This window comes from Haliotis rufescens, unplaced genomic scaffold (assembly GCF_023055435.1).
Source record: "Haliotis rufescens isolate VD_foot unplaced genomic scaffold, xgHalRufe1.0.p SCAF_1, whole genome shotgun sequence".
Classification (NCBI taxonomy): Eukaryota; Metazoa; Mollusca; class Gastropoda; order Lepetellida; family Haliotidae; genus Haliotis; species Haliotis rufescens.
In genome coordinates, this window is record NW_025963779.1 from 88,726,138 (window position 1) to 88,740,134 (window position 13,997).

General features: G+C 42.6%; 1 protein-coding gene across 2 annotated transcripts; it reads right to left on the minus strand.

Moving 5' to 3' along the window:
• Positions 1–1,764: 1,764 nt before the first annotated feature.
• Positions 1,765–12,120, minus strand: LOC124118912. Of its 2 annotated transcripts, none has more exons than XM_046481222.2 (6): positions 11,985–12,120; positions 10,940–11,157; positions 7,700–7,843; positions 6,276–6,839; positions 3,963–4,169; positions 1,765–2,865 (listed from the first exon to the last, which is right to left on the minus strand). In XM_046481222.2, the coding sequence occupies exons 4-6, from the start codon at positions 6,358–6,360 to the stop codon at positions 2,714–2,716; spliced, it is 444 nt and encodes a 147-aa protein (XP_046337178.2). In that variant the 5' UTR covers positions 6,361–6,839; positions 7,700–7,843; positions 10,940–11,157; positions 11,985–12,120; the 3' UTR covers positions 1,765–2,713. Both variants share the same exon structure in this region; 1 of them encodes a protein (XP_046337178.2).
• Between the last annotated feature and the right edge of the window lie 1,877 nt (positions 12,121–13,997).

Here is a 13,997-nt window from a genome sequence, read left to right on the forward strand (position 1 = left end):
ATCACAGCACAGGACAGGCAAGATGAAACGGGGTTTAAAGTGTCCAAAATTAGTGCATGTATAAAATCTGTAATATTGGGAAGCGTAGTGGTGCCACGGTGAATTTTTTTGTCTAAGTATCTCCTACGAAGGACTTAATATCTCGTACGTAGGACTTAGTATCTCCTACCTAGAACTTACTATCTCCTACGTAGGACTTAGTATCTTCTACGTAGGACTCAGTATCTCCTACGTAGGACTTAGTATCTTCTACGTAGGACTCAGTATCTCCTACGTAGGACTTACTATCTCCTACGTAGGACTCAGTATCTTCTACGTAGGACTTAATATCTCGTTCGTAGGACTTAGTATCTCCTACGTAGGACTCAGTATCTCCTACGTAGGACTTACTATCTCCTACGTAGGACTCAGTATCTCCTACGTAGGACTTAGTATCTCCTACGTAGGACTTACTATCTCTTACGTAGGACTCAGTATCTCCTACGTAGGACTAAGTATCTCTTACGTAGGACTTAGTATCTTCTACGTAGGACTTAATATCTCGTACGTAGGACTTAGTATCTTCTACGTAGGACTTAGTATTTTCTACGTAGGACTTAGTATGGCCAAGAATTACTATCTCCAACGTAGGACTCAGTATCTCCTCCGTAGGACTTAAATTTCACCCTGTCCCTACTACGCTTCCGTAGTAATAAGAGCAACCCCACTTTATTTTTTTCTTTTCTTTCCGTTTATTCGACGCCATGAGTAATTAAGGTGCTTATACAACATTCTTGCAAGACACAGACTGTCAGTCAGTCTATATCTATATGTAGAGTCTGTTTTATGGCAGTGTATTTTATTGTTTAACAGTTATTGGAGCTGTGTTGCATTGTTTCTGTTGGGAGTCGGTAGACGCTCATTGCATTGAATTTGGACAGTGATCAGTCGTTAGGAAGTCACAGCGATAGCCCGTTCGTGGAGGTCTCTATACTATCACTGCCACCAGTCAAAACTCCCAAATGTGCTTGGAGTTAAACTCGCAACCGACTGACCGTTATGTTTACAAACAAGTGAGGACTACCATGACGCCGAATACTCTTACCCTTGGTTAATTCTTTTCTTTGTTTGTCAGTTTGAATTTCTGTTTCAGTACAACTATCATGTTATTGGCATAGTAAGAATGTAAGGAAGACGTTGGTTGATTTTCCGTTCGTCTGCAATCTCGAACCAATCGGATTATACAAACAAAAAAGTAAATTCATCTGGGATATATGGTCAGTCGTAATCATTTTCAAAATTAACTGTGATGGCATTCCCAAGGACATAGACAAAAATATAAACGTCACTACATTTGGGGCTGGAGGGCAAATTTCAAGATACTTGTAATGGCCGCGCCCACACTGTAGGCAGCGATGCCAGCATATTATATACTGTCATTTAATATTGTACTACCGCTTTATGGTGTACTGCCTTTGTAATTGCTGTGCAGTAACTTGTAAACTTAGTGAATTTTGTAATACATTTGTTGATTGTAAACAGCTTGTTGGTTGTTTGTTGGTTTCACACATATTGTTAACATATTGTTTCAATTTAGGAATCGACACGTAACAATACGAATCAGAATAATTTGATCCGGCCTCCTCTCTCAACCCTTCGCTGTCAGAGTGAGTGAGGAGGGAGGACCAATAGTTTACCCCCTGCCTACCAAACCGCCCCTAAAATTTACGAACTGAAACAAAACGAAGTATATATGAATCTGGAATTCTATATTTCCAGGCCACAGTTCCTGGCATTACATCAAACGAAACGTTTATACAAACCGTGATTTATTCACTGGATGCAAGTGGTGGTCTTTAAAGGAGGCACACCTCACAGACCTACCTTATTCACTCGAGTGTTAATGACCTCTTTTTTGTCAAAGTATAATACCTTTTCTTTCATTTTCTTCATCAGCCAAGAAGAGTGATAATACTTGATTATATCTATAACTATGGCCACATGCAGTCACATGCATGGAATGTTTCGTCAATCGTGGTAATTTTTTAGTTTAAAGTTTATCCATACATTTCGAAAACAAAGCTGCACTTTTCTAGGCGCCAAGGTAAAGTATGAGCCTACATAGCTGCGGGAGATCTAGCAATGCCTACAGGTTTTCAAACGTCAATGCATTGGAGCAATTCATCATCAAGAGAAAGTAAGGACGTTTTAAATGGTTTTGTCAGGGATTTGAAAGTTCATCAGTATACATAAGTAGTTACCAGCATGAGCAACGATGACACAATCAGCCAGGTCACATTGCAACATCTGGTCCTCACTAGTTGGCACAAACGTCAGTTTTAAAGGAAGAGTTATAAATTACAGTCGAATCATGTTGTCACAAACTCCTGGAGGACTAGAGAACCAGTTCGAGTGGGTGAGTGAGTATGGTTTTACGCCGCTTTTAGCATTATTCCAGCAATATCACGGCGGGGGACACCAGAAATGGGCTTCACACATGTCGGGAATCGAACCCGGATCTTCTGCGTGACGAGCCAACGCTTTAACCACTAGGCTAGCCGACCGCCCCAGAACTAGTTCGATTTATCCGGGGTTCGACTCATCCGACTCGACCATTTAATACTTTACCTAACCGGGACCGACACAACCGGGAATTCGACACTTCCGAGTTCGAGACAACGGGGTTCAGGTGTACTTAAAACTTTCATTGTCAATTGCCAAAGAATTTCTGCTACTACAGTCTTATCACAGAATGACTACGCTGTTTGTTACACCGACATTCCAATATTGTAAACACAATCATCGTCAACGCAGCTGCTCCAGCGGCAATGCTCCCACTGACATAGAACGGGACTTCATACGATCCGCTGTTATCAAACATCAAACCTGAAACAGAATAATGACTTTGCAATACAGTTATGCACAAAAATAGAAATAATAGAGTCAAAACCCTTACCGTAATCATAAGAAATTTCTCATTTGCACCATTCCGCCTTCATCATAAGCATGGTGTCCGCGACAATCCTGCTCCACCCACCACAAACACACGTGCATATTCCTACTTACAGAAGTCACAGTAGACTAACATGTAGTCTCTGAAATGAACATATTTTACCGAAAAAACAGTTGTTAAATTATATAATTAGAAGGAGCCTAGGGATTTTCTTCATTTTCAGATACTGCAGTAATCTGGACTTGCCAAACATTACAGACTTGCATGGGCTGTATTGGATATATTTGTTTCAGAGACTGTACTAAGGAAGGGGCAAGAGCAGGAGCAGTTTTGGCTCAGTGTCGGGTGTTGGGAAGTGGTGGTGGTGGGAGGCTTTTCATGTGCTAATACTAAACACTAATGGCAGCAAGAGATTGACTGATAATTACGTGCTCTGTGCTGGCTTGTGAATTCAGCAGATTTGTACAAACCCTGATCCTGCAGTAATCTAGACTTGCCAAACATTATAGACTTGCATGGGCTGTATGGCAGACTAGAGTCACAGATGGACCAGCTGTCAAGGGCAAGACAATGACATGTGCAGAGTTGCGCCCCTTATCCATGCCAGAGTCCAGTGATTGTCAATTCCAACAGATTATGTTCCTTGGTCTGTCCATACGGTACCCGTGATCGCGAGTTTCCAGAAAGCCGGCGAATGTTCACGACTTGTGTCACCCGGATTTTCTTTCCACGTTTTAGTACATCCCGGGAAACTGAAAAATTACTCCCCCTGAAACTACTCACCTGAATGTACACGGTATTGTTCCTAGATCTGATACACACATATTTGAACCTAAAAACGATCCCATATCACACTGACTTAAGACAGCCGCAGCTCTAAGGTCCCATTTTTGAATGGGGCCTTTGTGTCAATTTGTACCAATTTGATTAATCTTTCACGAATACTGCCAGAATAACAAAAAATCAAAACAACTACCTTATAATGCACGAATAACTCCTATATTGCTATTATATATTGCAAGTAACCTACCCATAACTGTCCCGAAAATTGGAGTGACAGCACCATTCATCATCCCACAGAGGCCGAGACCGATAGGTAGCATCTCCAGCGCAAGAACCTCCACTGACACGACAGGAAGCATGGCTTGCATCCCTCCCATACCAGCACCAGCTGTCGATGTCAACACTGCTAACGGCACCCAGTCGGAAGAGGCTCCAAGAAATATCAATGAAACTCCTGTAAATATCATTTGATAACAGTAAGCATTTGCTGTGAGGAAAAAACAGGAATGTGTCATAAGTAATCAATTGAATATATAATGACCTAACAAAAGTGACACATTCCACAATACATGAGGAATTCTAGACCTACTGGGTTCACGGGTTGCCTAGTGCTCTAAGGGACCTTAATTCAGTATAGGTGGGAACACCACAGACTGTGACCTTTGGTAAGGCATGATAACCATGCACAAAATGGTCTACGATCTACGACCCGTGAAGATCCGGGGTAGAATAGGTCTTCAGCAACCCATGCTTGCCATAATAGGCGACTATGCTTGTCATAAGAGGCGACTAACAGGATCGGGTGGTCAGGCTCCTTGACTAGGTTGAAGCAGGTCATCGTATCCCAAATGCTTTGATCGATGCTCATGATGTGAATCACTGGATTATCTGGTCCAGACTAGATTATTTGCAGACCGCCGTCATATAACAGGAATATTGCTGAGTTCGGCGTTAAACGAACAAACAAGCAAACAAACAAACGTGTGTATTTCGTCTTACGTCAAGCTAAAACTTTATATACTGAACCGCAAAAGAAACGTCACCATGGATAGATATATGAGAAACCTTATTTGTCTTAACACTGTAAACATACTTTGAGACATATTAAAAAGATGAAACTTGGCAAAACTGATCATCAAGGTTGAAATTAAAGTGTCAAATGTTCTCTGAGAAAATGGCATCACAAGTATCTCGTGTGTCCGCCATGTGCATTGATGACTGCCGTGCAACGTCGATACATGGAAAGGATGAGGCGGTTGATGAAGGCCATAGGCACTTGAGCCCACACTCTGAGGAACGCCTGACGAAGTTCAGCTGCAGTTGTCGGCCTTGGTCGGACGTCATTCAACCGTTTTTGAATCTCGTCCCACAGGTGCTCAATAAGATTTAAATCGGGACTGCGGGCAGGCCACTGCATGGTTCTGATGCCATTCTGCTATAGGAAGTCTTTTGTTGCTCTCGCAGTTTGGGTACGGGCGTTATCATACTGAAACTCGTGGTTGCGGCGACGTGCCAAATGAGGTATGGCGTGTGGTCTCAAGACATGATCAATGTACCAAGCTGCTGTGACACCATTGCCTCTCCCTGGACCGATGTTCTGGAAGACCACAGGGCCGACCCTCCATGCAAGACCAATTCAACCCCACATCATGATGCTCGGATCACCCACGAGTCTCTCTCAACAACACAAGCATCCGAAAAACGTTCCCTACGGCCAGACTCACTCTCTCTGCATCTACTGTTGAGATACAGTAACGGCTCTCGTCTGAGAAGAGGACTCTTCTCCACTGCTGGTGGCGGCAATGCTGGTGCTGTGTTGCCCACTGAAGACGGTCACGGCGATGACGTGGTGTCAGAATGGGTCCTCGGTGTGGCCTGTGACAGTGGAGGTGTCTGCTCGTCAATCGTCGACGCACGGTATCGCTTGTGTGTACCCATGGTCTGTCGAGCAGTCGAGCAGTTTCCGCAGCAGTAACAAAGCGATCTTAAAGATGCTGTCGCACAATCTGACGATCCTGACGTCGGGTGGTGACCCTTGGTCTTCCGCTACGTGGTCGGTCATCTGCAGTGTTGGTGGTCTGGTACCGTTGCTGGAACCTGTATATGGTCCTTCCGTGGACTTGAAATGCATTGGCTACTTGCCGGGCGGTTTATCCAGCTTGCAATCGTCCAAGGGCTTGGTGTCGCTGATTTCTTGTCAATCTTAGCATGTGGTAGCAATTCAATAATGAATGAATGTTATCCCATCTGTGTAGATTTTTATAGGGCAAGAAATGGGGGAACGCATGTGCATTTCCATTTGCACGGAACTCACGTGCATCAGGTAACCATGGCCTTTGCCGTTATGCGTTTCGGCGATCTGCGATCTTCTTTGTTTTTTATCATCAAATTTCATTTTTCCGGACAAGGTAATGTTAATTTTTTAGAAACTTTGACAAAAATTACCCAGGTATTTAAATGACAACTTTTCATGCAATGTTACTTTGGGTGACGTTTCTTTTGCTGTTCAGTATATTTTTGAATTCTTGTTCCAAGATAAGTTAAACCTTTCGAAACCTACCAAGAAGAGCCGCGGCCATTGTGAATATGACGATACTGTGGAGTCCAGGTATCGTCTTCAGAATGCCACTTAACAGTCGAGACATTGTGTTGACCGAGTTGAAGTAAAGAATGAGTGCAAGTCCTCTTTCCTCCGAGAATCATCTACTTTTAGCCAAATCTGATAAAATACCACTGGTGTTGTTTCCTGTTCCAAAGGATAAACAGGATGTTATAACGAAGGATATGAAAACAGGCTTCAAGAGTTGCTTCCACTTGGGTTTATAGTCCTTTCCTGTTTTGTCATCTTTAGGCTGCTGCCTTCTGAAGAATTGGAGATTCCCAGCACTGGATGTTGTGACTGATGCTGAAACGATGATTTGAAGATAAAAGCAACTGATAAAGAGAAACGTTCCTCGCCATCCGTACACACTGTTGAGTGCAGTGAGTATGTATGAGAATAGAATAGTTCCGATTCCACCACTAAACATAATTCCTGCCAGTGCAAGACTTCGACGTCCGCGACTGTTGAACGTATCTGCAACCAGTGTTGTGGTGGACATGAATATGAAGCTGTTTCCAATTCCTGAAACACATGAGGTTGCTGTAAACTAGGAGCTTTACTTCAGGCAACAATACGTGGATTATTTGTTCGTAGGATAATTTATTGATCTTATCAAGAAAAGATGACAACAATAGCTACAATGCCTAAAATACTCTATCAATCCTATCTGCAGTGGAGCCACCCAACAAGTCCGCAACATCCTGGACGAGTAATTTCGTAACGCTTCGGTAATATACAAAGCGACATCACTCCACTATCCCGACACATTCAGCCGTAAATGTGATTGACATGGCTTTTTCTATTTATTTGTTTACGCATGCAGTTTGTTGTTTAACGTCGCTCTCAGCAATATGCCAGCTATATGATGGCGGGCTGTAAATAACCAGGTCTGAACCAGACAATCAAGTGAATGACATCACGAGAATCGTACTATGCATTTGGAATAGGATGACTTCCGACAAGCATGGATTGATGGGGACCTATTTTAACCCGGCATCTTCACGGGGCTGATTGACATGTAGAGTACAAATGCCAAGATCGAACATGCAAACAAGCGAATCCCCCGTCCCCCCTCTTGTGGTCAGGCTCCGTGACATGTTTGGTAACGTTCGTTGCTCACAATATCGACCACTGGATTTTGTCTGGTCCTTTGTTCCATTATCTACCGCCCGTCGTCATATAAGCTGGATTATTGCTAAATGAGGCGTCAAACAAGAAAAAAGAAAAAAAATTAACATATTGCGTCCTTCATGTCCAATTTGTTAGGAAATACATTGAAAGACAGGTAGTTAATGCTGAATAACCTCTTGGAAACATAGTACCCATACGATATCACAACATATCAACCATAAACATGTCACGAGGATAGCACAGTGACTCACCATTTAACACCCCAACAGTAACTATCAGATGCACAACCGACTGAGCAAACCAGCTTGAGAATAACCCTAATGAGCTGACAAATCCTCCCGCAGTCAGCACGGTCTTCATTCCACTTCTCTTGATGAACAGCCCACTCAGGAAACCTGAGAAAATGAACAAATCCTTAACTCGAAGTCCTGTATATCTCGACTTCTCCTTTCTCAACTTTGTTAACTCGAAGTCCTGTATATCTCGACTTCTCCTATCTTGACTTTGTTAACTCAAAGTCCTGCATTTCTCGACTTATCCGTTGTTTGTTAACATCGTTACCCCGAAGTAACGATGTTAACACACAACGGATAAATCGAGATATACAACACTTCACGTAAACAAAGTTGTCATACAACGGATAAATCGAGATATACAGGGCTTCGAGTTAACGATGTTAGCAAAAAACATATATCGATTTTTCCGTTGTGTGTTAACTTTGGTTACTCGAAGATTTGTATATCTCGACTTATCCGGTTTTTTTGTTAACATCGTTAACTGGAAGTCCTGTACAACTTGACTTATCCGTTTTTTTGTTAGCATCGTTAACTCGAAGTCCTGTATATCTCGACTTATCCGTTGTTTGTTAACATCGAAAGCCTATCTTTGGATGTTATGTTGAGGATCGTCTTAGCGCTGTGGCGGCATGTGATCCTGTGCAAAGGGCACAGGGCAGAAATAAAGTTAAGTTGTTGTTATTATTTACAGATAAAAATAAAAAAAGGCAGCAAAGAGGGTTTGGGTGATCCTGGCACAGTCAGGCTGGTTAGGCTCCTCATCATCAGCTCAGGGCCCTTTCCCTTCTACACTCAGGCCAGACAGCGAATGGGACTTCTCTCAGGAAGCGCTGCCCGTCAAACGAACCCAGAACCTTTCGGGGAATGTGAAGATTCCCTAACACTGCAGCCTTCTGCATTACCCAGATTGTCAGAAGGGCTGTATTCCTGGTAGCAAACCCGGGTACTGTCAGTCAACAAATTGGGAGGTACCAAACCTAAGGCACCGAGAACAATGGGGAGTCGGACAACTTGGTACTTGGGATGCATGCGTGACATTTCGAAAGCGATTTCCGCATATTTACCATGTTTATCCTGAATCTTGTCAATCACATTAGTGTCAAAAGGGACAGAAAATTCAATGATATAAATGATACCATTGCATTTTCAAAAAGGACAAGATCAGGTTTGTTGACCTGGATATGCCTGAGGCTGTAAACGAGCCTATTCCAAACAATTTTGAATTTATCATTTTCCATGACGCCCTCTACATATTCCGGGGCGTACCATGAATGGACCTCTGTGTCAAAACCATGCGAATGGCGCAGACGGTAATAAAATCATCGAGCCCCTCCATCATGTCGCTTAAAATACTGTGTTTGTTCCAAAGCTGGGCACCCACTGACAATGTGTTGGACAGTCTCATTAAATTCATTGCACCTTTTAAAAAATCACACATTGACGGTTTCGGGTGGTAAGTGACTGGTCCTGAGCAGCAAAAAGAAAGCCAACTGTTTTACTTTTCAGGCCAGCCGACTTCATCCAAGCGTAGGAGTCTGCAGGTTTGATGCTCTTCCCTACACACTGCACATTAACTCGATGCATTATTATCATTAGCATTATCATTATCATGACCCTGGACCTCAAAGTGATAACGTTTTAAACAAAACTTATATACACAAAGAAAAAAGTTAAGCACACCCTAATTTATTTCATTATTGTTTGGTCCCAATATTTGTAACAGTCATGAAAGATAAAATTACGGGAAGAACTGTTTTCTTGAGATGATGTAATCAGTCATGCGTGACGAAAGCTCACGTGCCACGCATGGTATGCCCGTGCAGCATGCTACCCTCGAGTATCTCTAAAAGCAGTATATCCAAAAGATAAAAGTGCTTTCTTAAGCTCGGTTTTAAACACTTATACCATGACAGTGTGTGACCATGGCACGAAGGCGTCACAAGATGGCAAATAATCGGCATGCATAACGCAGGAATGTCTTGTTATGATATTGGTCGGAATTTCGGGTATGATCACACTGTCGTAAGCCGTTTAGTCGAGAAACATGCACAGACTGGTGAAGTGCAGGACCGTCCCAGATCCAGAAGTCCTCCTGTGACGACACATTAACGAAGACGGGACCTTAGTCGTCTTATACGTAGAGAACCCTTTTTAACAAGTACTCGTCTGAAACAGCTGTGGTTGCCCAATCGTCGTTTCAGCACCAGAACCGTCAGGAAACAGCTGAAAGCAGCAGGACTGAGGGCCAGACGAGTCATAAAGCGTCCCTTGTTGAGAGATCACCATAAAGCTGCTCGTTTAGCATGGTGTATTGCGCAACAGAACTGGAATCAGAGAACATGGAGACGGATCCATTGGTCAGACGAAAGTCGCTTCCTGCTCCACGTCACAGATGGAAGAGCGAGAGTTTGGAGGCACCGAAACACGGCCTACACCCCTAGCAACATTAAACCGACTGTTGCATACGGCGGGGGATCGGTAATGGTTTTGGGGTGTATCTCTCATGATTGCATGTTGGATTTGGTCACCATAAGGGGCAACTTAACAGGGATTCAGTACATCCGGGACGTTTTGAGGCCAGTTGTCGTTTCTCATTTTGACAACCACCCTCTTGCTACTCGACCTCAGCACATGCATGACAATGCCAGGCCTCATCGTTCGCATGGAGTCGTGGATTACATGAAGGCCAATGCAATAACGACTCTACCCTGGTCAGCAATGAGCCCAAATTTGATGTCTCACGTGTCATGTCAAGTAGAGACTTTAAAGAACATTTTCACATAAAACATCAAACGTAATTCGTTTACTTAAACCTGCAGCTCCATACTGTTTTGGGTATTGTCTGAGGTCAAAAACAGTACCTGTGTTACCATGATGTTTTTGTCAGTAAATTTCTATCACTACTCAGCAATATCTTCTTTAGTTGTTGTCAAATGTTTGTGCTATCCGATGACATTGGTATCGCCCAGTTCCTGTGGTCAGTCATCCCATGCCATGATTTTTGCCATTTGTCATGGTTCAGAAATAGGGGTGTGCTTAACTTTTTCTTTGTGTATAGTCAAAGGTTTTCATTGTTTTTTTTCCCCCAAATAAACTCGAATGTCATTCTAAAAGAATAATAAGAAGTACCTTGGAATGTGACCAGACTAGATACATGTTATTCGTTTCTGCTTCTATTATATCAAAAATATTTACCAACGCCAAACGTGCATCCTACGCAAAACGCTGGCACCAGAGATGTCTCTCTTCTCGACGAATTAAATGTATCCAGTATCTCTGTGTAGAGGGCGCCAATAGCGAACGGAAATCCAAGTACCACAAATGTGTTGTAGGAGGCACCTATAAACACAACAAGTTTCTTGCTGTTGCTGCTGCTGCTGCTTTCATACTTCATGGCTGAGGGCGGGGTCTTTCTGAAACCAATATCACTGAAAGTGACATTTGCAATACTTTTGTATTGCGGTGATTATACGTTTGTGGTACAGATAAATGATACTTTCAGTGAACATATATTTGACACATGCACCAATAATTCAATCTCTTATTGCCGAATTTTACAAAAACTCACAAAATATTTGTGATCTAATTAAAATCAGATATTTTACTTCGATAAATATCTGCACGACGATATGATAACCCAGTTTAGCCAATGAGCGTTGAGGCTTCATAATTTTCGAAAAGAGCAAGCAAAGCATTCAGGGAAGCGTATCTGATTTCTTTATATCGAAAACGAAGAGTTCTGTATAGGATTGAGTTGGTGAGTTCGGGTTGACGTCGCTTTTAACAGCATTTCAGTTATCGCTGTGGGAGGAAAGTACAAAGGATGCAGGTCTCTGACGTTTACTACTTTGGCGAAGTACACGAGCACGGGTATGGTGGTGACAAACCTAGAATCATAATCAGGGCAACGCGGGTATCGAACCCACAATCATTTGTTTATGGCGTGCCCAAGGGACGCAACAATACACAGCGAATTACTCTGAATATGTTATTATAATAACCTTATCATATGCATTCGAGAAGTAAAGTTGACCTTTATCCGCCAACATGGTTGTCTCAAGATATGAAATTAACTTTCTGTAATCAGAGTAAGCACATTTAATTGCTTCATTGCTTTCCGTTGATTTCAATTAGTTATTAATAAAGATTCTTATCAGGTGGTGAAGTGAAAGTGGGTATAACATGGCGATCAAATTATTTCACTTGTATTGCAACGTGCATGAACGATAAGAATGCAAACCTTGTTTCATTCAAGTGCTGGGTGGTGGTGCTTAGCAGATCCATGCAGGATGATGCTAAGTGGTTATCCGCAGTGTTAACGTCGCCTTCCTTTGTCACAGTTTCACACCCCTCTTCTTCACTCTTAGCATATTCCTTGTCAATCTCCAAATCCATTTCACGCTTGTGGTGAAGTACCTTTTGTAGTATATGTAATGTGACCTATCTCGCTTCGTGCGTGTACATCCATAAATCGTAGGTCAAGGTAATACATTTTGCAAAATATCTGGTAGATAAGTCTGAACGTGATTCAACACTATCTTGTGCAAGTGTCACTAACGTTCCGCGTTTAAACTGGGTTGAGAATTCACATACATAAATAAGGCAAATATACTATGACCAAAAAGTAGAGAACAGTAGGAATCATCAAGACACAGCTTCTGATCTACCCCATAACATTATGGTCACATCCCCAAAACGACCATACTGCACGGCGTTAACGTCCACAAAACGCTCATTAGGACGTCTCAAGCTCAATTCCTTCGGCCATGGAAGTCGAGAGTGATCCTTGCTTCGTCAACGTCCAACGTCGATGATCCCAGCCCCCTACACCACTGACGCTTCTGATTCAAATGACGTACAGTAAGTTGGGGATTCCTGTTGCAACCTTATCTGAGTGGCAGTTTGCAACCGATTTCTTAATGCCATCGCTCTGACTAATCTGTTGTAGTTGGGGTGGAGTTGTTGCCCTTGGGCGTCAAGATCGGCGTCGATCATCGCGTAATGTGTTTGGTGGTATCGGACCCACAATCTGATGATCTGACAGAAGAGAAACATGCAGCGTTTGGGCAACATTATTCTGACGTCTACCCTCCTGCAACATGCCTAAGGCAGGTAAACAGTCAGCTCGTTGCAAACGTCGCATGATCAAATCTGTTACGTCCTTTAAGATAAATCGTGTTTGATGAAGTGTCTTTGAGCGTTCGGTTCCCAAAACAAACAATAAGCGTCTGCTCACAACCGAGTCTGAGTAACAATGGTAAATCTGGCATACCACCCGTTGCACGTGCTGTCAGAGGTCACGAGCTGCATGACTGTCGCAATACAATGCAGTGTTTGAGAGTTTGATTTCTTCGGAAATGTGTAATGACATTGGTGTATTATCCTGTCGTTTCACCTCAAAACAAAATATCCCCTGTTTTAATTGCATAGTATAATTTTAATACATATATATTTTGATTATTCAGATCAGTCAAGCAGTAAGCCAATCAATGCAAATATAAACCTTTAATTAAGGATGTTTGGCAGAGTGTGTAACGATAAATAACTCTTCAGTTGATCATGTTTGGTATTTTGTTGTTTAATGTCTCATTAATCAGTATCCCATCAAAATGACAACCGTCTGTTAAGAATCGAGTCTGGACCAGACAATCCAGTGATTGGCATCATGAACATTGATCTACTCAATTGGGATACGATGACATGCAAGTTAGCTAGCCTCGCAGTTGTCGCTTCCTACAACCGGCATGGATTGTTGGTGATCATTGGTAAACTCAGCAATCTTCCAGCTAAATGTCGACGGCCAGTACAAAATCGAGTCTGGACCAGACAAACTAGTGATTGATGATATGTTAATGAGCAATGTCCCATGCATCCTGTCCCACCGGTTACACCCGTCACAACCACATGCAAAGGCAAGTCAATTATTCACCTGGAAAAAACATGGGAACACATTGTTCAAGTCAAAATGGGAATGTGCATCAAGAGAGTAGTCTGGTCATGTACGTGATATGCAAATTAGCTTGTGTCACTGGTAAAATGTCAATGTCATGGCCGCACCAGTCAGCTCGGCTCGGTCCAATGGGACTTTTTCAGCACAGGCAGGAATCAATGTAGGAACTAGCTTCATGACATGTAGGCAGTTGTGGACATAACGTGGAAGTTTCCATCTGTCTTAAAATCAAAGTGCACACATAACATCTTAACCTGTCTTAAAAAAATACTGTTGTGATATGCAATAGCATGCGGGAGGGAT